The 27,569-nt window shown below is 31.6% G+C and overlaps 2 protein-coding genes across 4 annotated transcripts in view; one reads left to right on the top strand and one right to left on the bottom strand.

The window, feature by feature from the left end:
- LOC149490994 (uncharacterized) overlaps nt 1-4,621 on the top strand; it is a 37,797-nt gene extending 33,176 nt beyond the window's left edge. For all 3 annotated transcript variants that reach the window (XM_089695784.1, XM_089695789.1, XM_089695794.1), the window contains exon 11: nt 1,117-4,621. In XM_089695784.1, the coding sequence (XP_089551910.1) occupies nt 1,117-1,189 (73 nt within the window). In that variant the 3' untranslated portion in view covers nt 1,190-4,621. The remainder of the gene's footprint in view (nt 1-1,116) is intronic.
- A 2,616-nt stretch (nt 4,622-7,237) lies between these two features.
- Nucleotides 7,238-24,382, bottom strand: LOC149490995 (secernin-3). Its single transcript, XM_089696277.1, has 6 exons — nt 24,137-24,382; nt 19,629-19,825; nt 15,355-15,661; nt 12,850-13,041; nt 10,827-10,961; nt 7,238-9,834 (listed from the first exon to the last, which is right to left on the bottom strand). Exons 1-6 carry the CDS (start codon nt 24,287-24,289, stop codon nt 9,622-9,624), a joined length of 1,197 nt encoding a protein of 398 aa, XP_089552403.1. The 5' UTR covers nt 24,290-24,382; the 3' UTR covers nt 7,238-9,621.
- Nucleotides 24,383-27,569: the final 3,187 nt, after the last annotated feature.

Here is a 27,569-nt window from a genome sequence, read left to right on the forward strand (position 1 = left end):
AAATTAAATTTTCTACAACTTTGATTCAGTAACTTTTTGTCGTAGAACTATAAATAAAAAAGTTATAAGCGAAAATGTTCAGAAATTAGAGCTATTTATATTTTTCAATAAAACTTTTTTTATCATTTTACGAAGAAATGATATAAGACTATTTTTGTAGATTGTTTTTCGAGGAACAACTTTTATATACAACATTTTTTCATTACGTCAATAGCTAAGGTTTTACAGCGCTCAGAAGTGAGTACTATTTTTCAGTAGTAACTATATATATAATAAATTGGCTATTGGCTCTTTTCCCAGACTCCACAACAATGGAAGCACACTGCAGAACATTTCAGCCCTGCTTTTCGACGTAAAAAAAATGCACTTCCAGACTCTACCTCCTGGGTTGTGGGGAAAAGATTCAATAATTAATTATTAATAATATTGTAAAATTAATTATTAAAAATATTATTATAACAAAAATAAAATAATTACTGGTGACAAATTATTATTAGTACACACATAATATATCGTATTCTGTATAGTAAAGAGTACTTAAAATAGTACTCACTTCGGATGGCTGTAAAACCTTAGCTATTTACTTAATGAAAAAATGTTGTAAATAAAAGTTGTTCTACGAAAAACAATCTACAAAAATGGTCTGATATAATTTCTTCGTAAACTTATAAAAAAAGTTTTATTGAAAAATATAAACATCTCTAATTTCTGAACATTTTCGCTTATAACTTTTTTGTTTATAGTTCTACGACAAAAAGTTACTGAACCTAAGTTGTAGAGAATTTAATTTGCAACGAATAATGTTAACATTGTTTTATTATCAGATAAATAGTTTAAGAGATATATCGTAAAAACCATTTCAACCGCTATTTTCAAGATGGCGGCCGTGGGACAAGGGTGGCGACCCCACAAACTTGGTGATAGCTTCACACTGACCCCCCCTACACATCAAAAAAATAAAATTGCGTCCTCTAAAAAATGCGACCCCAAATGTAACTTTTCAATGGACCACCCAGAAAATAATCTGAAGGAAACAATTTTGCCTATATGTCATGCATGTCTTCATCTCGATTCACATGTATCAGACTGCGTCTAATTGTCACTATCTGTTTCCAGCCCCTTCAAGTTGCCGTGGGTGCGAACGTCTAAAGCACTAAAACGCTCCAAAAGATCTAAAACCCTGCATTAACCGTGAGAAAGAATACTGTCAAGACATCACAAGACACGGAACCGTTTTCGTTTCGCCATAAGTATGAAAAATAGAAGAAAAGTGGTTTTATGATGCGGGTAGTTTTCAAAAACAGTGTGATCAAACTACCTTCATTTGGCCAAGTGTGGAGATTTGATGACTAATTATGTGCAGTTTACGTTCTTGTGAATAAATAAGTGAAAAATGACTAATATTACGAATTTTCTCTGACCATGACAGTTTTAGTGTTAAAAGTGACAAACAGTGTTTGGGTTTTTAGGAAGCCCCAAAACAATATTCTACATAAGTGTAGTGTAGTTATTCACAAGAACGATTGTGGTGTTAGTTACGGTTTATTGACAGGGATATAGGATTTTTGAAGAACAATGTATTATTTTGTTTAAATATAAGCATCTAAAAAATAAAATTTGAACGGAATTGAAAAAAAACATCGGTCTAAAATGATGTCATTAGCGCAATTTTAGTCTCAGATTTTACTCGACGACCTAAACATCAAAAGTCACAAAGCAATTTATGTAAATGCTCAGAACATCATACATGAAGGTCGTTCATAAATTTTAGGTGACATCTACTTTCAGATTGTCTAACTTATTGTTAAGGGTTGTTTCTGTAGGCGACATCCGTTTGTAGTAATTTTAACCAGTCTTCCTTAATATGTGTGTAATGTGTATTTCTCGATGTTGAATTACTCGATACACTTTAGGTAGTTGTGAATGATCTTTATAAATTACAAAACGATACGAACGTCAATCAATCTTAATATATATAAATCTCGTGTCACAATGTTTGTCCTCAATGGACTCCTAAACGACTTAATCGATTATAATAAAATTCGCACACCATGTGCAGTTCGATCCAACTTGAGAGATAGAATAGTTTAAACATGTAGGTACCACGGGCGAAGCCGGGGCGGACCGCTAGTTTCTTCATATAAAGGAAACATGACAACACAAAAGACATATTAAGTTAGTTCAAAACAACACACCTTAAAATATAATGACTGTAAAAACAACATTTTCCATAGACTAATGAAATATTAAGGCACATTCTACACAGTCATATTTAAGCCAAATATTGACATTTTAACGAAAACAAAAAAACTGAAAAATACCCAATATTTTAAAGTATTAACTTAAATTATTGTATTTGATCTTAAATTATGTAGGTGTATTAAATAAATAATTAAATAAACCAATGCATTTAAATAATGAACTTGCAACTCTAGTCTTTTAAGGGACGTTGCGAGTTGCAGTTTATTAGGATATAATTAATTTACTTAACACATATTATGTAATGTAATCTTAACTTTAAGCACCTGAGAGTTAAATATCATTGGATTATTATTTGCAAATATACCAAGAGCTTTTTTTTATTGACACCTTCATAGTCTGTAAGTTTTATTGTGATGGAATTTGTTGTCTATATTTATTGTCTCGGTTTGATTTGGTTTTTAAATCTTTTGACCTGATATTTTTCGCCCATAAAAATGCGCCTACACACAACAAATGTACTAAACGAACATTCATTTTTGGTATTTAAAAAACATTCAAATGTGAACTTATTTTTCGTGTGGACGCAATTTAAAGGATTCATATTAATTTATTTATATGATAAATATAATGTTTTCGGCATGTATATCGATAGATTGTAATCGTATTTAACAATTTTACTTCGTAATTTAAAGTTTATTATTGTAAATGGAATTTAAATTCTCCTATCTCTGTAAATAATGTAACGTAACGGCACCAGTCTTGTACAGATTAAGGAAAAAATTGAAGTTTTTTGCAAATTTCTCGTAGGTTTTTTAACTTTATTGGATATTGTTTAGTTATACCTTTAGTTCAATGTTAGTTTAACGTAACCAATGTTAGAAAAAAGATTACAATGCATAAATAATGAAGTTATTTATAAATTAAAAAACCACTTTTTTGCACCAGTGTTGGACAGTGAAAAATCTAATGATGGACACCCAGTTTTGGACAACATCCAGTTATGAACACCCATTTATGGACTGTACCTAATGTCGTTTCTCTAGTTATTTACACTTGGAGAAGACTTATAGTTATCAATAAAATCTTGAAAATGATGATTGGAATACAATAAATCGGGGATGTATTTATAAAAAATAGTACTTATTAATTATTTTGCATACTTATAATATTTAAAACAGTCTTAATTTCCATTTTCTGGGCAAAAATTGGAGAAATGCATCGTTAAATACGAGTTATGTCCGTTAAGAAACACCAATATGGTTTTTTTTCTCAATAAGTCAGGGATGAAAAATATAACTAAAAAAAGTACTGCCATTCCATCCATTTTGGGACTTCTTCTTCTTCGTCATATCACTCTAGGGGGGTAGATGTTACCCGCTTCACGATGTTCCGCCATATCTCTCTGTTTCCTGGCATTCCGCTACACTCGTGAAGTGAATCGCCAATCTGAATCCGCCAGCAGCCTTAATCTGATCGGTCCATCGATATGGATTCCAAATTGTAGCACGAGGCAAAAAGCTTTTTTTAAACTGTTGTCAAGATGGTGTGGATGAAATTTAAGCGTGTGTGCTATATGGTGGTGGAATTTAGCAGCAGACAACGATCCAAACAGTTCATCAGAGAACTCGCTATGATAGATGCGTTACAATACGCATAAGTATGCGACTTCTCTACGCAGTGATAGAGAATGAAGCCGAGAACGAGTCGGACAGCACATAATGACCCATTGTTCTAAAATATATTCTTCATGTTTAGATAGATATTATATTGTTGGACCCATTAGTGTAATTTTCACAAAAAACATCAATGTCCATTATAGGAACCAAAGCAAATCCAGTCATGGACAATTGTTGTACAATATTGGAACCCTTTGTTTGAAATGGACGTGATAGGTATATTATTAATCAGAATGAAAAGACAATACAGAAAAGCGCATGTAATTAATACCTTTAAAAAAAGTTTATTTTCGACATATGTCCATAAATGGATATATCCATAGAATTAAATCCAGTTATGGACACTGAAGAATTTTATTTAAACAACATAACCTATCATGATACTAAATCGTGTAATATTTCGTACAATTAACTACTATAAATAAAAGTAATATCAAATTTTGCTAACATTTATACAAAAATTCTTATAACCAAAATTGTGTCCTCACTTCCTTAAGGATTTCCTTAGTAAAAACGGATTTCTTCGAAACGAGTCGCAGCAACTAAACATAACGTTCTGCCATCTTCAAACATTTTGGCCGAATAAGATGAAATGTCGTATTTTGATAGCTTATGAACCAAACTTTTATTTTAAGTATTGCCAAATTATATAACGTTAATTTTGGTCTTAATATTTAAATTTAATATTTATTTTGTCCATTACTGGATGCTTGTCCACCACTGGTGCCGTTACCTTACTGTATTGTGAGTTTAAGTTACATTATATGTTGAGACGTAATTTAATGTTTTTTAGATGTTTTTTTTTATATATAATTTGCACGTAACATTATGTAAAGTTGATTTAGTTTTTTGGGGCATTAAAAACCCCGGTATGTGAAGTTTCAATAGATCACAGAGCGAAAGAATTTAACTTTGTGGAAAAACTAAACACACTTTGGACGTCCGAATAATTTATTACTCAAAAGAGCTAATTTAATGAGGTTTTTAATATTAATTTATATTCCGATACTTAAACTGTTACATTACTATTAGTAGGTATTCGTAGAAATTTTAGATTAAATACAGTTCAAATATTAGTCTTAGATGGTATATTCCTTAATGTGAAGGTAATTATTTCTTAACCATATAATTGTATATCGTGTTTTAAACTTTGCCTTTTAAATCCTTTAAAAGGTACTGCATGATATAATCCTGTAATATATTGGTGAGAAATCGATGCGCATGACACACGTGTCAAAACGCTTCAATTCAAACCTAATGGGCCCTCTGAAAAATGGGCAACGTTGGCCCAACAAATGTTCGTCGATGCTTGCCGCCATTGAGGTGATAATGAATAAACATGTACAATGACAGTCGATCATAGACATTTATGCCATCTACACTATCGTGATTGCCACTACTCTTCCAACTCTGTCCATTTTTTAAAGGGTCCGATTCATATTTTAAATGAAATTCAAAACAAACCGTTTTAATTATTCTGATTATTTATTTTTGCTCGCTCGTAATTAGGATATGATCTATTTAAACAGTCTAAGTATTGTCTAAACTCTAATCTATTAGTTGGTGTATTTGGAATTGTATAACTCCATTTTTATAGATGTAAATATTTAATTTCGGTAAATTTAAACTCATTGTTAAGTTCATTTGTTGCACTAACTGGTTATGTCAAGATCTCATTATTATTATTATTGGGGAAGCATAATATTAAGCATAATATTAAAGTTTTAATTTGTAAGTGTGTAAGTGTTTTGAATCCGCTAAAGCGGTGTTCATTTTGGACTTTCCCTTTGGTACAACTAGCTTGAAGAAAGGTAGTTATTTGTCACTTAAAAGTGGCGGCTGTAACTATGAATAAAGTTATGTAGTTATGTACTATGTGACTTTTTCATATTACATTATGTTTTAAATATAATAAGAAAAAGTCTGTTTGAATATGGTAATTGTTGTAAAGTCTTTTTTCTAGTGTCGCCATATTAGATTATTGAAAATTTTATTACTGCATACATAAATTAAAGAAACTAAATTTTAATTTTATTTCAAATTTCAAATGTGATACTTAAAATAAAATAAAACTGGTAAATAATTTTAATTTTATTGATTAAGCGTATTTCAAAGAAATTGTTAATCAATTAAATAAATGAATGTGCGAAAATTGTTTCGTTCACACTAACATTGCCAAATATTTCTTCAGGCTCGTCGTATCCGCTGTCGATTTATTTCAAGTTATGTAAAGACTGTCTTTAATTTTACTAGTTGTTAATTTTACTACTAAACATATTAATTGTGATGCGTCGTAGATTTAAATATAACTACCGATTACTCTTATAAGTATTGATATCAAGGTATGTAGTCAAGCTAATGTATCCTTGTAGTAACTGTATAACCTGTCTTTTGTCGTAAATACCATTGTATTGTATAGGAATTATGAAAAGTAGTCTTATTTCGTCTGAATAAGGTTGAGAATTCCCCGCCGTTTCCATTCGTAATATAAATTTGTGATCCGTTATGCCGAATTGTTATTGTTTGTTTTCAAATGCGAATTTCGATTGTTTTTATTTCTGTAACAAATTATTTAAAAAAAATGAAATCGAATTTTGTTTACTACTTAATTGATTTGATCCAACTGCAACACTATTCTTGGATTTCATTGAAAATTAACGTTGATTCAATAGTATCATATTATAATCATTTCTTTAAATTATTACATATAATATACCAATGATGCAATCGGCACTTCCAATATAAAAAAAACAATTTCTTGCGTATTTTTCAATAATTGTTTATTAATATAATAGCATTATTCATAATGTATCGTAGATGTTTAACAATCCAAAAATGCATGTCGGTGTACAACGTAGTGTTAAAGCTTATCTTTTCAAAATTTTTAACCTTATTTCGATGATTCATGTGATACTTCAGGCTAAGTTGTGTAATTATATGGAATTAAAGGCCTTCGATTCTAGAAATACGATCTTTCATTTTAATCCCAAAACCACAAAAAACTGAGGATAAACTTCTGGCGTAACTACCTTTATATCGTTTATACGTTTACAAGACTTAAATCAATTTAAAATTTGATTAACTGTTAAACCGTTATTTAAATATTACAAATGAAAAAGGTTTGCTATATATCTAGAGACGATGTAGCTATTTTTGTTGCCAGTAGAAATTATATTTTATGAATTGTCTGTCTATATTACATTAAAAGTTAAAACGCTTCGTTGAAGCCTGTCTACTACATAGTAAATATTTAAAAATACAACTTTTGCTTTATTAAAATTGTCCCGTAAAGGACTAAAATAGGGGATGAAAGTATTACCAGCGGCAGAGTCCGCGTGGCATCGCTTTTTGCAAATAAAACAACATTTTCAAATATTTTTTTAATGCCAAAATAATGACGAACTAACGCATACTACATTACAAAGAAACATTGTAATAGAGGCTGTTACGAACAATATCGTACATTAAGGCAATTTAAAAACGTATTACTAAAAACTAGATTCTCAAAGACAACTCAATTAATTGTAGAAGATCAAAATTTTCATTAAGAGTATATTCTACACATTTGAAGTGTATAAAAATTACAAATACGTATTGATATAATTCTTATTTCTTAGGTATTAAATTTACTGTATAAAGATTACACAAAATTGTAGCATTAAAATGTAATTGTATACAAAGTACAAATAATTATCTACAAAGTTGTATTACGACGAGAAAAAAATCGTGAGTTGTGTCTGAGAATTTAGCTTCATAACGTGAACGAACTTAAATATTTAATATTGTATAATTAAAGTATAAAACCAGAGAGTAAAAAAATAAAACGCCAGCACTTTCCATTCTATATTATTATACAAACTCGTCAATGGTAACGAACCTCCAATTATAATTGTACTCGGATACAAATTCCTTCTTATTTAAGACGTAAATCAAACATTATATGAATATATTCAAACTTAATTTCGTAAGTATAAAATAAAAAATAATAAGCACATTCAGATATTTAACTACTAATTGCTATAAAGTGCACTTGAATTATTTAAAATTAAAAATAATTAGAACTACAAATGGCAGCTAAGGTAGGCCACGTGGTGCCTCATTAACATAAGGTACAAAAGATTAAATTTGAGACCATCATATTCTCACTTCTTGTGAAACGCCGTAAAATAAAGTTAGTTATTTGGTTTCATTTTAGCATGGAATCCCTTACATTTCTTATCACATTCGCGGTAGCAATGTTTTACATGACAAGCGGGAAAAAAATGAAATGTCAAATTGAAAAAAAAATCAGTGTTGCCAACACTAAACTAAACATAATAAAGATACAGGCCAATTTGTCGGAGGGGAATATTTGACAAATAAAATAATAACATTATGACGATACAAAAATATTATAATAAAATTAATGGCAACACTGCACTCAATTTGACATTCCACAGACGATAAAACGATTGTCTGATTTTGGCCACTTAAATTCAGTGCATATAGCATCGTGAATAAGGTATGATTTTATGACAACAATATTGAAAATGTCATTCAGAGTAAAACTTATAATAAGTAGATTGCCAAAAAGAATATATAAAAAAATCCATATCCAATTTTATTTATGACCATTTCACGATCAATAAACTTAATACATACTGCAGTTCTTATTTTATTCAAATAATTTTTGAGTATTGTATTCTTTTAGGAGTCTGTTCTAAAACACTTAACTTATCCAAAAATTATTAAGTAGAATCCCAAGAAATTCTCTATTAATTTCTATTTAAGCTATTAATAACTGCCCAAGGATACATCTCAATTTTTACTATAAATAATTTTCAATCATTATATCAGAAAACATTTAATTAAGAACATTACAAACATGAAATATTATTATGTTAAGCACCTTCACCATCACGTCATCTATACTATATATCATTGCTGTAAATGTATGCTTTACTATAATTATTACTTAAGTCTTTAATAATCAAATATTTTCAAATGGCAGAATGCTAAAAGCAAAAGCACACAGACAGTTGCCATTTATATATAAACATTAAAATACAGATAAAAGGTATATAATAATATATCTATAAATTTTAAAACTAGCAACACCGACTTAACCGAGCTTTGGCGCCATAACATGACAATAAATTTTGAATTACAAACTAAATCTATCAATAAAATCTATAATATAAAAAATTATTGCTATCACATAACAGATACAATATTATTTTAGATCGATATATTTGAGTTGAGGCACATACATATATTTTCGTCCCGAGCGCGGGACGCGAACCGAGTATAACCTATAAACTGTATATACATTACATTTTATAGTTATGATGTGCTTTTAGCAATACTTAAATATTAATACTTAACTTATTTAAAAGCGTCGAAAACAAATTGCCAAACCACACCGCTACGCAATTGAAATTCCATATAAAATTACAATTATAATAATTTACTTTAAATACTGGATTCCTGAAATTGCACTTTGTCTGTATGTAAATAAGGTTCAAATTGTATATCGCAGTAGCTTTAAAGAAAAAAACACTATTTGTTCTGTGCTAACTAGAGCTAAAATGAATTAAAACGTAACTGCTAGCGACTCTAACACATTTATATTGCACCATATAACACTTTTTTAAACGGAGACAGCTATTATATCTAGTACAAAGCAAGTATCAAAAAACAAAGTGCTGAGAATCTATAAGTGGGAAGAAAATAACGTGTTAGTAAATATTGCCAGTAGTAAAAATTAGCCGTAAAGTTTGACTTCCGTTTCTACGCAGTTCTTGAATAAGTTGTCTATGTCTTTTAGTGGTTTGTCTTTATTATTATTTTGAATGAAATCCTCGATCTCGTTGAGACAGCCTTGTTCTATTTCTTGGAGGACTTTGCTTATTTTATCGTCTTTTGCTGTGAGGACATGCTTCATGTGTAGGGTGTAGAGTTGGTGCTCCCGGTTGGGCTGGAATTTATCATTTTTTTGGAGCTATAGCATTTATTTTGTATAAAAATATAAATCATTATATTATATAATTCTAAAGAGTTATCAACAGGGGTTTTATGAAGGTTGATTTGGAAGAAACAATTGCACGCCTCATAAGCGAAGCGTTGAGGTGGGTACTACTGTCACTTCGCGCAAAACATCTGATTTTTCAAACTTAAAATGTCTTTATGTATCATACATTGCACTTGTAAGATAATACATACACACACATATTAAGAAAAAACACTATTTTTAACGTTCATGATATTTTTGATGTCATTTTTGTTATTTAAACTAGTTAAAAAACAGTTTAAAAAAGTTCTGTCTTGGACGTCCGTGTGTCTGTATGTGCGGATCCTTTTTCTTGTTAACACGATAGCGACCGAAATACTTTACTAATCGAGTCTTTTTTTTTCTCTTACGCTTGAGTATGCTCAGGAATAGAACCCTTTCATTTTTCAGGGTCTGATTCGATGTGGTTTAATTGTTATTAAATAAACAAAAATAATAATTAATAAATATTTATTAAAAAAAAATTATGAGGCGTGCACTTTTGGATTTTCCAAATTATTTCTATCTTCGTTTGATTTACAAAGTACAAAATTTAAAAGTACAAGACGGATTTGTATGAAATTTTACAGTAACATATACATTAACATATAACAGAACTCATTTTTGCGGGTTCGTCCGCGGGTGAAACCGCGCGGCACAGCTAGTATCAAAATAATAAATTTTTCCGATTTAGAGCAGCCGTACACGGGCAGCTCGAGCAGTTAACGGTTGAGCGACGTACACGCACTGCTCGAGCTGTCGCTACAAACCGCGCAGTTGACGGCTTGAAGCGGTCGCGACTGCTCGAGCAGTCCGTGTACAGCGGTGAATGAATGTCAATAGTTCACCGCGCGGTCGCGGCTTCAAGCCGTCGGTCTCAACTGCTTGAGCAGTCCGTGTACGGCCGCCCTTAAACTGACCTTTTTAGGGCTGACAGTGTGGGGTGAAATAACCGCGTTGGGGGTAAAAACAAACGGTTTGTAGTACGACACACTTGGGTCGGGGGTCGCTGTGAACCAGTGCACGGATACTCCTTCCGTAGTTATTGACGATACCTATGAACATAAACATTTTCGTAGATTAAAAAAGAGCGTGTGTGCCAAGCACACGTGTCAGAAGTGAAACTTCTTTGGCAAGATTCGCCGTGACGATATTGCCATGAAGCGACCTTAAAATTTTACTCAGAACGCGCCTAAAGAAGTTTCACTTTTTAAAGAAGTAACGTTTTCAGTGGTGTGCTAGGTAACTTGGGCAATCTAGCAGCCTCTGGATATTATGTTACTTTAATTTATATGTCTATTAAAATGACACTCCAATAATTTACAAATATACATCAAGGTAATATAGTATAGTCTATCGGAGACACTGTCAGCTAGCGGTTTAAACCAGCTCAAAATTCCATGTATTTTTATTTATTTATAATCATGATTTTTGATGTAAGTGAATAGAGGTCATAAATGAGGTTTTAACGTCCTCATACTTGTCATGTTACATTTTTAATAAGTTCATCATATACAAGCGTCACCAACAGCATTCCTCATGACACTGCACTATAAAACTTCTGACGTCACATTCACTATCATAGACGCATTTTGTATTAACCTTTCCTGTCACACAAAATGACGTCTGTTACATCATATCTTTTACGTAAGAACTGTAATATACTTTAAGTGCTTATAGTATTATAAGTGTCATAAGGAAAATAGTATTATTTACCTTATAACACGTAAGGTGTAAGATTTTACATAAGAAAGCATTGTACTTAACTGGTCACTTTTCCTGTTTAATTTGGACGTTTAAATAATTTTTGTTGTCGTACCTGAAGCACACCCCGGACACTCCATACAAAATGATCGTTTTGACAGTCACACTGTAGAGACTACACATGTGTGTGTTAACGCTTTATGGTTGGCACATTTGTGACTAGCGTAAAAAAAAATTCGCGTTTTTCTGATGAAATACATCCGTAAACAGCACAATATCTAACCATTTTCTACGAAAAACGATAATCACAAATCCAAAATAATAAAATTACTTTAAGTCAATTTGATTAATGTTGTCAATCTTCGTTGCGTATCGTCCTTGCAGAAAAATATGGCCCATTTTATGTCTGATCGCGCGGGGGTGAGGTAAGTTTAATTTTGGCGGGAGGCGGAGAGTGTCCGTTCTGTAGCGTTTAGCTACTATTATGTATTCTGTGCCTGAAGTCTTTAAATAGGAACTGTCTTATTAACCGCAAGGTCTTTGTCCTTAGACCGGAAGATAATCGACATGGACCTTAAAAATGATCGGAAATAATTCCGTTGCTGTTCGAAGTCAATTCTGACGATTAATTTATTAAGATGATTATAAAGATAACTACTGGAAGACGTAATATGACTAACAACTGTACAATTTTCACTAATTTTATTTTTTTCTTACCTGCGTAACAAATAAAGAGACTAGTTATCCTGATTGGAGGACCCTGGAGTATTTTCAACACAATCCTACCTAAATATATTACTAGACATACCGTAACTGCTGTACAATTTTGGATATTTTGTTAATATTTTAAAGGAGAGTTATGTTTTTCGAGTGAATGTATGTTTGTCTGTATAATATTACATGTTTATTTCTTTTGCACGCCCTACCGCTGGATGGATTTGGACAAATGGAGTGTCGTTGTAATCATCACTGTGGTAGTGACTAGTGACATAGGCTACTTAAATTTATGGTAGAAGATCCGAACATAAGTCGACCTTCACCGGCGTGTGAAATAAAAATAAAATATTTTTTAATAATTAATTAAAAAATATCCTGTCCAGGATATTCCCAGTAAACTCATTTTTAATACATTTTTTAATACACTAAATTTATTATAAAATTGGTCTCATTCTATTATCACGCCGGTGAAGGTCGACGTATATTTGGATCTTAGACCATTAATAGTCGGGTTTTTCATACCTGACTCCCTTGCGTAGGGAAAGTGTCATCTACACCGCGGCAAATGCAGCTTTCCTTATGACGAAGTACTGTGAACATATCTCGGACGTCGAAGCTCTTGTTAGCGGACAGCTCTGAGAGCAGCCTCTGGCCTTCCGCCTGACGTAGCTCATCACCACCCGACGAGAATGCGGTGGTAAAGTCGAATTTACCCTGCAATGTTGTAATGTATGTAAAGTCTTCTATGTAAAGGATTTTGGACATTTTTGCTTTGGAATATTAAGGGTGGATAGACGAAATTCGCTCGCACTTTGGTGGTTTTATTATAGGTATTTTTAAGCTATTGCATAGCTTCTATCACGGGCATTGAGCGCGGGGACCGAATCCAGAAATTCCGTAACGAAAAAACCTCACACTAGGCGCGGAGGTGTGGCTTGAAGGCACGCTATGCAATAGCTTTACCGCGGCCGGCAGTCCCCGAGTGCCATACGTCTTTTTTTGTACATGCGTACTCAAGTAATGAAGTAACTAAGTATAATGATATATAAGTAACTTAGTACTTTAAAGTAGAATTAACCTTGAAATTACGTTTTATGGGATTTTGGTCATTGTTGTTTAGGACGATGAAGTGGGGATAGTCGAATTTAGCTTGCACTTAGGTGGTTTTATTAGATTATATGGGCCTGGTTGCTCAGGAAAATGAATAATGATATTTGTGTTAGTAAATAAGTTAACTAATTGAATTAATTACTTATTATACTGTACTATTTTTATAGTTATATTCCATGCCCATAAATTATTTAGTATCCGATCCTTTTAATCATATAGTCCAATCGATGAAACCTTATGTAGGTAACGGTAAAGATATAATCCGAAATTAAAATCTATTGTCACTTTTCCGTAAGCCGGTGTCGTTTTAACTTCAAAGGTTAAAGAAAAAATAAAATGGAATAATTTTTGTACGATGCAATTGTTACGCAAATAAATGAAATCGCTCACTTGAAATTAATTCTACTTTTCTATATATCTAGTTTTACATATTGTATATTATATACTTATAATACAGTATAATACTGCGACTTCATCTGCATTTTCAGCAACCTTGTATACGTCAAGACGGAATTTTTATACATTAAAATTTAATTTAATTTTTAACCAAAATGAATATACTATAAAAAACACTGTCACACGCGGCTTTGAATTACACGAGCGTAACATTAATACAAAATGGGTATAAAATGGGAAAAACTATTTCTTTTCAGAGCAAACGAAATCGCGTGAGTCAGCTAGTTAATGATAAAATTACATTTCAGCATAAAAAACTAAACGACTTTTTCATAACATTTCTTAATGAACGCGAAATACATTGTCCATTCATATACCTACGAGTTAATCCAATTATTACTTTATCAAGAACTGACGCGGTGCTAAAATATTTGTGATGACGTCACGTTGGAATCTCCTGGTAAAAGTGACTAATCAGTCTCTATCTAGGATTATATTCAAAGGAGCTTATCACACATCTATGAGGAAAATTATAGTACATTGTAGCTCCCGGAAACACTGTATAGATAATCTGTGCTAAGTATAGCATACGGAAAAGTGCATTAGAAGCACAATATATTATTGGGCGTACAAAGAGTGTATATTTTTCCAATTATTTATAACTAGTGAACTGACAATGGCTTTTTGCATTATGCCAGTAATATGAATGAGCACTGCCTGTATAATCATCGCGCGAATCTATATTTATTCGCGAAAAATACATTCTTCGCTACGCAATAACAATGTTCTGTGGTTATGTAATATGTATTATAGCTTGGTTTTATGTCAGCCAATTTTTTTTTATTTATGAGGGGTATAATTTAAAAGTAAAATGAAGACTGCTAGATTTAATCATACAAGGACTAGTTGTGCCCTGCAGTTTCACCCGCATTGCTCCGCTACTATCAATAGTCTTGGTGTGATGATATATAAACGGGCTTCGGGCCTTCCCCGATAAACGGGCTATCTAACACTGAAATTTTTTTTCAAATCAGACCAGTAGTTCCTGAGATTAGCGCGCTCAACCAAACAAACTCTTCAGCTTTATAATACACTAGCTGCGCTTCGCGGTTTCACCCGCGTGGCTCCGCTCTTATTGGTCTTAGCGTAATGACATAATATCGCCTATAGCCTTCTTCGATAAATGGGCTATCTAACACCGAAAGAATTTTTCAAATCGGACCTGAGATTAGCGCTCTCAAATAAACAACCAAACAAACAAACAAATAAACTCTTCAGCTTTATAATATTATTATAGTATAGATTTTAGTAAAGAACTGTAATCTGTCTCAATTTGATTTTTTGCAAGATTTGCAAGTAATGTCTGTAGTATTATTTTTATAATAATAACTATTTTTTCAAGAAGTGCATACTTACCTACTAAAAAAATATTTTGTCAACTATATCTATCAGATTTTTCTAATTCTATCAAATAAAGCAAAATATAATTTTCTACAATCTAAACTAAAAGAGACCAGTTACCTTGCCATCCCAAACGCCCATCTTTTCAGCTATTTCATACAAATTCTCCGAATGCTTGTCGATTTTCGACTTAATCGTCAAGCCATTTGATATGTTCCTGTATCCAGTCTCTACTTTCTCAGCGGCCCATAGTTTCCCGCTCGTTTCTAGTACCCAGGCCTCTTTGGGGTCGGCTATTAGGAAGGAATTGTGGTAAAAGTGACTATCATCGAACTCCGAGCATGGCCCACCTTGGCCATACTTCTCTAGAAGTGTCGTGATCACATCTAGCGCTTCTTCAGCTGTGTTACCACGTTCTAAGCCCAACCTGTAAAGATTTACGTTACTTTTATATTATTCATTTATTCATTGCTGATTCTTTACAGCTATTCTTACAATAATTACATAATACGCCAAATAATAGGATTTCCACTTATAGCATTTAAAATATGTTACCAAAAAAGCCAAGTAAGATTATAGAAATGAAACTTCTTTAGGCTCGTTGAGAAAAAAAATTTAAGGTTGGTAACGTCATGGAGTAAGGCGACGATTTTGGTACTTATCTTTGAATCTTGCCAAAGAAGTTTCATTTCTGACACGTGTGCTCAGCACACACGCGCTTTACATATTTTTTTGGATGTATATTTACAGTAGGTATAAACTTGGTTCAATAGATAGAGGAAATTCACATGTGCGTATGTAGGTATATCAATTTACTGACTTATCGTAAACTAGTTAATGACACATTAAATTTAGGGGATAAAATTATTCAATTAAAACCAGATGATGTAATGAAACCGGTATTTATCAAAAATAAGTGGAACTAGTATAGTGAAAGTGGTTTAATTTTACAGTCTTATAGTAGCAGTTAAAACAAGCATTAACTTAGTACTAAATATAACTTATAAGTTAAAATATGTAACAAAAAGTAGCTAAGATGTCGCTTAAATATAAACATTTTTAAGTGACAGCAGCCGACTTAAGGCACTCGCAAGTTTGCTTTTAAGATCTTCTAGTTTAATCTAAAGGTCTGAAATTTGCTAATTAAGTAGTTCTCGCGTTGGAAGTTACAGGTCACAACAGATAATTAATTATTTGAAGGACAGGAAGCGGAAACACAAATAAAACATTAACAACTATAGTAAAATACAAATCGAGTTTTGAAATTCGCCATTCGCACTTCAAATTAAAACATGTTCATATTGTTTTCCCTACGTGATGAATGAATTAATAAATCTAAAATTCATTGTCCTATCCTACTTCCTACTGTGAGGATGGATACTATTAAAGTTTGTGAGGATGGCCGATGGATGTGAATGTGTGTGTTTGTTACTCTTTCATGCGAATACTACTGAACCGATTACAATGAAATTAAGCACACATATAGGTTTATTATAGATTAGCAATATTATAGATTAACACATAGCATAAGTTTTATCCCGGAAATCCCACGGGAACGGGAACTATGCGGGTTTTTCTTTGAAAAAGCGGGCGAAGCCGCGGGCGGAAAGCTAGTACACCATATAGGAAACAATTAAAAAACTTTATAACACATTTTACAATGTACAGAGGGCGGCCTTATTGCTGACAGCGATCTCTGTCAGGTAACATAAACGACAAGGACAAATTCTGAGTATGGTGGATGGCGGTGCATAATAAACTTAGAAGTACAAAAATTTATAATAATAATTCCACAAATATCTGATATTTTTCTTTAACGGTGAAGGTGGGTAGGACCCTAGAAGTAAGGAACTATAGTCTAAAAAAGATAACAACCCTGAACCATAGAGAAAATCAGATCAGTGAAACAAATATACAAAATTTTAATGTATTGAGATTGACATAAGTATATGAATCTCAACTAGACTCGAATGTTCTCCAAAGTGTTTATCTTAATACATTTAAATATTTAGGTTTGCCACAACACCGCATGCTTCAAGCATATTTGTCTCTATGTAAAATGTGCCGCGATACGTGACCTTAGTTAAATTTAATTTATTGATACAATTTATACGTGACTCCATGACTTGTTATTTCTTGAGAAAAACCTTATGTTTACGTTGTTTAAATAACCTCTTTAGCACAGTATAAATACATTTTTATATAAATATTTTATTACTTACATAAATTTCGCATTAGCAAAAGGTGTGCATTGCTTTTTTAATTAAATTTTTAAGGAACATTTTGAAATATTGAGTACATTGGATATAATATTTTCTCACTCCATTACATAAATTACCATAAACAGACACATGCGCAGTTAACTGAAGTTACCTCTAAAATATCATATAAATGCTCATTACAACCGTATTTTACGATAATAATTCGTATAAAATCACAAGCACATACATAGGTATTTTTATTTATTTACCTTCTCGATTTCGTGACTATTTTAGATTTAGAAAATACAAAATATTTTCATTCACTTTTTGATAAAAATGTGAATGGCGCTTACGATTTTTAGTTTCGAGCACGTTGATTCCTTAATAAACGCGGACCCACTCACCCCTCAACTCAGGCGCGAATAGCTGAATTTTCGCTGACCGCCTACGGCCTAACCCCTCTTAAGAAATCAAACACCGCTAATTTTGCTAATCATTGATATCCTATTGACATAGATAATATACAATTTCGGTGGTGAATAAAAAGAAGGCAAACAGACAAAAAATAATACACCTACTAGCTTTCCCAACGACACGATCACGTGGATAAATAGTATAATATTATTTTTGGTCTAATAGATAAATTGCAGCAAATTTGTTCAGTATTCAGCTTTTGGATAAAGGAGAAAGACATAGCATGAGGCATGATTCAAACTTATAATTTTCTATGGGTTCTTGGAAAGAATAATTAAACATAATTAAAAAATGTCGCCAGCACATATATCAATAAACACAAAAACATTAATAATAATTATAAAGAGGCTACGGGAAATAAAAAAGAAACACAAATAGCATGGAATAGCATTGATTGAATTTCAGTAACAGCTTGTCTGAATTGTCAGCTGCTCACCAAATAAATAAAATCAATAAGAATAAGCCGATTAATTATCACTAAATCACTATCACTACATAGTATAAAACAAAGTCGCTTTCTCTGTCCCTATTTCCCTATGTCCCTATGTCCCTTTGTACGCTTAAATCTTTGAAACTACGCAACGGATTTTGATGCGGTTTTTTTAAATAGATAGAGGGATTCAAGAGAAAGGTTTATATGTATAATAACATCCATTAAATAGTGGAGAAGTACTGTTATTTTTGAGGTTTCTAATGTGATGTCGTAAAAAATTACATTTTTTCCGCTTACATTGCAAACGCAGGCTGAACCCTACGAGTTTTATCAAAATAATGTACTAAGTATTATACACATTGAAAAGGTCTACAGAAAAGTCCGCGATGGTATATGTCTATCTCTTATGGATAACCCAGAATAACTTTTTTTTGTCATTTACTTTTTACGACAAATAATGGCTAATTTTCGAAGCGATTTTAACCAATACAGCATTAATCCTTATCCAATTAAATATCTTGAATACATTGTTCATTTAATATAGATCTATATGGCCCTTTACACCGTATGATTTAAGTGAATATTTTCGAAGATATTACAGATTTAAAAATTGCGGGACGTAGCGTTTGCGGCGGTCCGCCCGGCTATATATTTTATACATGTGCGAAGCCGGAGCGGGCCGCTATATTTTTATATACAACGTTCACAGTTTTTCTGTAGTGTATTTAACTATTTAGTATCAGCAATGCACCCGTGCGAAGCCGGGGCGGGTTGCTAGTAGTAAATAAAGACATAGCATATCAAATTAGTAGGTAACGTACGAAATAGTTTATAATACCCTATATTCATTCACCCCTTAAATTTAAAAATAATAAATGTTACGTCTCCGTCGGCCGACGCGTCGAACCAACCACCAAATAAATGTTTATATTTTCTTCAAGACCTAAATGTATTGCAATAACATACACTACGAATTGAGAAATAATACGCCGATTTTAGCACTGCATCTGTTGAAAAAATTCATCACTTCTTGTTGTACGTCCCCACCGCATCGATGCTAATGATAACGCTCTGACTATCCTCCACTCACATACTGACTAGCACATAAGACTCACCTCACAAGTTCCATGCCCAAGGGACGTTTCTGCCTCGCGTCCCCCTCCCCTTCGTTGTTGTTCGTCCACACCGCTTCGTTCCAATGACAGCGCTATTACAACTTGCTGACTAGCACGTCGCCCTATTTCCTATACCACAAAGAAGTTTGCTGACTAACGCGTAAGACTCACCTTACAAGATCCATGCCCAAGAGTCGCTTTTGCCTCGCATCCCCCTCCCCTTCGTTGTTGTTCGTCCACACCGCCTCGTTGCCAATGACAACGCTCTTGCTGTTCGCGCCCATTTCCGCCCCCCACATCCAGGCGGGCTTACTCAGTATGACGTCATTTATTGGTACGGCACTCTCGCTTATGGTTATGTAGGTGCACTGTAAGGTGGAATGTAATTAGAATAAGTTTAAACATCATCATCATCATCATCATTTTCAGCCTACACTTGCCTCAGTTTAAACATATTTTTTAATAATTATTATGTGCTAGCTGCCGCGAGCATTCATCCGCGGCCGAACCCGCGGGCAAATGCAAGTATTTCTAATTTCCGTTCAGTGGTTTTGGCGTGAAAGAGTAACAACTATACCGAAGATAAGAGAAAATTGTATCGTAATAGTTAGCTTATTGCAAATCCCTCGGCGAGCATTTCTCGTTTCCCGCAATATACAATCGGGATGATTATTTATTAATAGAAAACATGATCAAGTAACTATGATGGTTTGAAGAGCAAAAATAATCTTTGAAAAGAAAGATTTCAGAAGTGACAAACTGCATATTATTTGAAAAAATTCATAAATATATTTAACAAACAAAACTAATGAAGCTGAGCTTGAGCTTTCACAAAGTTCTTCATGAAGGTTTTAGCTCTTGTGAATCTTTAATTAAATAAATGTTAGTGTTGATATCTTTACATTAACTCAAAATCTCATGTAATCTGAGATAATTTGTCTTGATGCAAAAGAAAATATGATGTATAGTTTACAATAGAGTCAAATGCGTAAAGTTTAGAATTACAAATTACAATCATAATATATCAGTGGGTGGTATCCTTAAGGTTTTTGATTACATATATCTCTTGTTACAAATTTAATAAAGTGCACGACTGCATTTGATTTGACTGACTACATCTATAAATAGAACAATTATTATTTACAGTACTTCTCAGTAGTTACAGTAAAATATTGATCAAATAAGATATAGTTATGCTAAGGCTCCACTCAATCTAGTTATATTTTGATTAAGTTTTCAAGATTATTGTGATCAAATAAAAAGTAAATAAATTTAATTGATACCTAACACTACATATTTTAAATATATTTCAGCATGAGCATGGCCTCGGCTTAATTCAAACTCTCAGAAAAAATCTTGTTTAAAATGTGAAGCTTTCTATTATTAGTCCAGGAGGAATCGGCGCATGAGTACCGAAAACTATTCCACCTCAATTTTTTTACGTGATCCTCTTCAAATTGCCCTACTGATGATATAAATGCATGTTGCCATGGGGCAACCCGGTGCCATATTGTTTAAACCGAAATTGTTTAAACAATTGCAAGGAATTGTTATTTTTCAACCGGACAAATTTTTTTTATATTTTTTATCGAAATACCAATAAAAAAGGTCCAATTACTTTTCACGATAAAGTTAATATTTTCAAAGATATGAATTTTTTAAGGTTTGAAAAATCTCAAATTTGGGTACTTTCGACCCATGAAAAATATATTTAAAAAAAAAATAATATATAAGTAATATTTTTTTTTCAATTCTCTATACAATAGTTAATAATATTGTTAATAGAGATTTAAGAAAATTTCATTGTTTATATCTGTTTTTTAATTGTTAACTTCGCGCGCTCACAAGTACGCGCCGCTTACCTTTAAGTATCGCCGTCTCTCTCTTACTCATGCGCTGCATCGGCCTCTGTGTCTTGAATCATTATTTATCATTTATCTTAAAAACTATCAACTTTATCAAGATTTCTAAAGAGAGCAATCTTATTAATAATTAAATTGTCTACAATTTGTTTCTTATATATTTTTTTCTGAAATCAATTTTTTTAAAGTTATTTAAGCATAAATTGAAACATGTAATTAAAATTACTTTTTTGTCAGTTTATATTACTTTTTTGTTATTGAAACAGAAAGTAAGGTAAAAGACCCAGTTATTGACACTGGCCTAGTTGTTTGACACTCGCAATTTGATTTTAATTAAAAGAATGAATTGTTCTCAAAAAACCAAAGATCTTAAAATTTTTAATTCAAAAATTATATTTATTAATTTATTAGAATTGATTTGTTTTTTTTTTAACTAAAATAAAATTTAAAGTGTCAATAACTAGGTCTTTTACCTTATTAATTACATTGAATAACTTCTTCAAACGAAAGTTATAGATGGAGAAGTATGAAATAATAAAACAAGATTTAAAAATAAGTATTTATTTATTATCAATATTATTTTTATATATTATATTCTTACAGTCTTCTGAATCACAACCACATAGAAGTATGCAACTTATATTATTTTTTTTACAATAACAAGCTTTGGTTTTACAGGCTTTCTTACAATTACACGGTTTTTTAAGATTAGTTGGGAATGGGCTTTTATTCATAAATAAAGGTAGCAAAGTACCATTCTCTAATTTGTAGCCGAAATTCGTAAAATCTAATGTTTTATATAGGGGATTCAATGCATTTTTCCAAATATACGTTTGAAATACTATTATATCTTATTATTGTTGAGATAAATGCAAAAATTACTTATGATAATAACAAAAAAGTAATATAAACTGACAAAAAAGTAATTTTAATTACATGTTTCAATTTATGCTTAAATAACTTTAAAAAAATTGATTTCAGAAAAAAATATATAAGAAACAAATTGTAGACAATTTAATTATTAATAAGATTGCTCTCTTTAGAAATCTTGATAAAGTTGATAGTTTTTAAGATAAATGATAAATAATGATTCAAGACACAGAGGCCGATGCAGCGCATGAGTAAGAGAGAGACGGCGATACTTAAAGGTAAGCGGCGCGTACTTGTGAGCGCGCGAAGTTAACAATTAAAAAACAGATATAAACAATGAAATTTTCTTAAATCTCTATTAACAATATTATTAACTATTGTATAGAGAATTGAAAAAAAAATATTACTTATATATTATTTTTTTTTTAAATATATTTTTCATGGGTCGAAAGTACCCAAATTTGAGATTTTTCAAACCTTAAAAAATTCATATCTTTGAAAATATTAACTTTATCGTGAAAAGTAATTGGACCTTTTTTATTGGTATTTCGATAAAAAATATAAAAAAAATTTGTCCGGTTGAAAAATAACAATTCCTTGCAATTGTTTAAACAATTTCGGTTTAAACAATATGGCACCGGGTTGCCCCATGGCAACATGCATTTATATCATCAGTAGGGCAATTTGAAGAGGATCACGTAAAAAAATTGAGGTGGAATAGTTTTCGGTACTCATGCGCCGATTCCTCCTGGACTATATTGAAAGAATTATCATAATTGGATAAGTTATTCCGTGGATTGGTATTTTCTTGAGTTTGATTTTATGCGAGTATTCGAGACCACACTCGCTGCAAAGTGTGTGAAACACCGGGATAATAATATAATGAAAAAATCTTGTTTAAAATTCGTTCTTTCTCTTTTTGTTTAAATGTTTCATTTCTAAATTCTGAAGATTACCCTCCACAAACATTTGTGTTAAATGAGACAAAACAAAAGAGGTAATGTATCTCGCATTGTTTGCAATGCGAGATACATTACCTCTTTTGAATAATAGTTTATTAAATTTATTGAATTTAATAATTAAATTCACAAATTCATTAAGGTGAGATCTCATCTGAATTATTTCCATACTTATTAATATAAGATTAATAATAATTTGTAAAGTAGGAGTGAATGGTGTACAATATAAATTTCTTTCAATTCAGTAGTGTTTTAGAAAATACCTGTAAGTACACCATTTCCAAAATTGTCTGTACTTACTCTAATAAAAATAAAAAATTAAAATTGAGCAGTTTCTATTTCTAAGAATTGCTATGTTAATTATAAATATATATGCTAAAATAAATTTATGAACTTGTTTACAACAGAGTCAAAATTAAAAATTGAAAACACAAAACTATGTTTCATATAAGAATGGTTTACTTTAGACAATCTTCAAGGTAGGTATAATTATTAACTTTTCTTTCTTCTAAAATATCATGATGTACTTACTTAGAAATAAATATACCTACGTCCTACATACTATAATACATGGTTAAACAAATATATATTACAAATATATTGGATAACAATATATAGATGGCAAAAAATAAGCGATTATTTAAATTTAAATGCCAAATCGTTATAATTTTATTTTTTACGCGTTACTTTAGGAAATACCTACCCAAATAGAGTTTTTGTGTTTACTTCCTCAAAGCATATCTCTAACAAAGATATTATTATGACGTAAAAATAGCACCTAACAATCTAGACATTCAGAACATAATTGCGATCATTAAAATCTAGACACTAAATCATAAGTTTCCAATTTTTTGTAAATGTATTAAGTAATAACGTTCTCCAAAAACTCGCATATTTTCTCGGTTTATTATTTCAGCTAACATCTAAAGACATTTACGTTTTGCCGAGGAATTAACACTCTAACAAGTTATTAATTAACGTTACTTACCCTCAACGTTGATTCACGAATTCTATCTTTTACAAAAATCACTTCTTGGACTTCGTTCTGTGGCCGATCGGAATTTTTTCCGAATATTACGGCATTGTTTTTGGTGAAAGGCGGCAAGACTACAAAAGTATCGCACGAGCGCGGAAAATACATATTTTGAATTTTTTTATAATAAACTGTTTATTTATTTTCCAATAAAGAGACCGTACGCTTGCACCGAATACCGACCAACAGACGAATGTTAACGTCAAAATTGACAGATGAGATTTGAAATTTGAAATGAGAATGACAGTTTAGACAGATTAGTGTTACTAGCGTTCAAAAAACTATAATTACTGTTATAAATACAGAACAGTAAAAAATTGTTCTGTGGTCATAAAATATATGTAAGCAACTCGTTTTCTCTCGTTTTAGAAAAAAAATCATTAATGTTACCACTGTAATGTAACTGTTTGCATGAGAAGAATAAAAATTCTTGAATTGTAAAGGAGTTTAGGTACTTTTGTATGGGCTAGTGGCGTGCGCCGTGCGTCGTGATGACATTTCGCGGCCAGTTAAGAAACATGGTAAATGTAAAAGAGCAATTTAATGCGTACATAGTACATACTTATTGCGTATATAATCGTAAATATACATCGTTTTGATTAGAAATCTTAAATAAATAAAGGAGAAACCTAAAAAACTCAGAAAAAACCTTAAAATAAATCACCAAGATTCTAGGTAAATGAATAATACAAAACCAAATTATTATCTCTGTTAGTAATACGTTTCGAGATTTATCATTTATGTCCATAATAACTATTGCTCACAATCAAAGCTCACAATATATTGCTCTTTTAAAATATCCAAGACGTAGGTATCATCACTGGCCGTGAAAGTTCATCACGATGACGATGAGTTAAAACTTAAAATAATCTACGTAGCAAACTTATTGGTATGTCTGGTCTATTGACTATTCTACTACAAAATGATAGGCTACCTTTTACAGGAACTCTTTTCGCATACATAATTTTAATATCAAAAGGCATACGAAGAATCCATTTCAGCCAATTATTCCGCCGTAATTAGCCAATGCTAATTATTGGCTTTTGTAATTTTCTTCGTTAATAATAAATAGTTGAGGATAATTTGCACTATATCGATATGCCATAAGGTACGTATAAGTTAATAATTATCAAACCTATGTAATTGTCCACCAGCATTATGTTTCATCGATCCTTTGAATAATTTAATACTTAATTGTTTGATATAATTGCGACATTTAGTTAATTGCACTTGTACAAATTTTGCACCGTTTGATTTAGAATTCTTGCAATTCTTGGAACAAGAATTTAATACTAGTTTAATAGCTTGGTAATTTTGTTTTATGTTATGCTTTTATGCTGCCTAGGTAACCGAAGGAAAATTGAAATTATTGAAATTAAAATATTATGTCATAACTCAGTTATGCACATAATATTTTTGGGTGATAAAAAATGGTACAGGCTACTGGTAGTTGGTACTGCTTACAATGGAGGATAACAAAAATCTTCTTAGGATATCTACCAATAAGATAAAACACTTATGTTAAAATCATGAAAAACACGATCAATGGCATTATTATCAGCTATTTAATGAGGGTCATGATTTTTGACACCAAAAATATACTTACTAAACCCATTGGAAAATCTAAAGGAAAATACAACAAAAATGAAACAAAAATATAATATTATACGATATAGGTACGACGGCTATCTAAGTTCAGGAAGTGGTAGTTTTTCTCGATTTCCGGGGAAACTAGCTACACGTCAAATCAATCGAGAAAATGTTGCAGCTAATATCAGTTGCAGGTAGTTACTACAATTTTTGTGTTTTTACTTTTTATCGTGGTTATTTAAAATCTTAAATAACCACGTTGGTAGCTGGTATAATATATTTTTATTATTTCAGATCTTCAACACGTTGATAAGGGGCGGCTGTTATTGAATAAAGGCGCCTTACAATTTAATCTCATAAAATTTTATGCATAATGGCAAAACCTGCACATTAATTAAGAACGTAACTTCCGTAACGCGCGGAAGAAACAATCACATTGTACTTGCTATAGCATTGTATAGGTACCTAAATATTGTGATCATTTGGCAGGATTAAAGGTTAAATTTACGAAAAAAAGGTCACAAAAATAATTAATATCTAGGTATAGAAAAGTAAACTAACACACGATTGTATGCGAGTGCGACAACTATACATTATGTCGGTCGCTCTTCGGTTTCACAAAACTGCACCATCAAATAATATGTATGTCACTTCTCGTTCCCAAAGATGTAGAAAATGGAATAGACCTAAAACTAAACTAAATTTTGGCAAAAAATCATATCTATACATGGGTCCTTTTATTTACGAAAAACTAAATTTAGCAACTAACCTCCTACCCCTGACCAAGAGGCAATGCAAAAAACATATAAAAAATTTCCTTTGTAATTTGGACTACGAACACACCGAAAACTTCCTCAGACCATTAAAATAATTCTACAAACTCACTCAAGACATCCATCCTATCTCATTCACTCTCAGAAATTTATTCAACTAGCATATTGCATGTATTTTCGTAGTTAAGAATTTACCTCTGTATAAACTGTGTAAATAGACGTAAGCTGGAAGAGACTATTCTCCACAACACAGGGAATCCTAGTGTGGAGATTAGTGCATTGTATTATCTACAAAATGTTTATGCCACAATAAAGATTTTTGTATTTTTGTATTTTTTTTGTACACACACACACTAACACAGCTGCTGTTATACCCCACCTACTCGGGAAAAAGATATTATTATTTCTTCTCCTTCATCTCTTTATGGCAGCAGAATCTAGTTTACGCCGTTCAATCTTGATTTTACTTCTGAGTTATTGATATGTACCTAGTGAAAATTAAAGAACATACTACAATAAATACTACCTACTTACTTACATACCTACCTATCATCATGATGTGATCATAAAAATATCAAATCAGACAAAATGACCCTTATTTAGATTCCCAGACGGAACGGCGTGTTTCAACTTACATACGAGCGATTTTGATTGGTGACAGGTTGAAAATAAACTTTTCCTATTGGAATTACCTGATATGTGTGTTTTACCACAGTTTTACCAGTTTTACCATGGCTAAACTTAAACCCCATGACGCAGCGCTTGGATATGAATATTTAATTCTCACTAAACAGGAATATAATAAATGATTAAAAATGTAAGTATAGTGTCTCATAATATTATTAGATATTATATACTTTAGTACCTACTGTATAACAATATTATCGTATCCATATTCCATAATCTCTCGGTCTGATACCTAGGTAACTACCAAATATTAATAATATTAGAAATGCTATCTATTACGCTTACGCGCCTAAACCACTGAACCGCCCTAATTAAATTAAGAACACAGATAGACTTTG

The sequence above is a fragment of the Colias philodice genome, chromosome 1 (assembly GCF_061535455.1).
Source record: "Colias philodice isolate Cphi_HAF_F1 chromosome 1, ilColPhil1 Martin Lab GWU primary, whole genome shotgun sequence".
Lineage (NCBI taxonomy): Eukaryota > Metazoa > Arthropoda > Insecta > Lepidoptera > Pieridae > Colias > Colias philodice.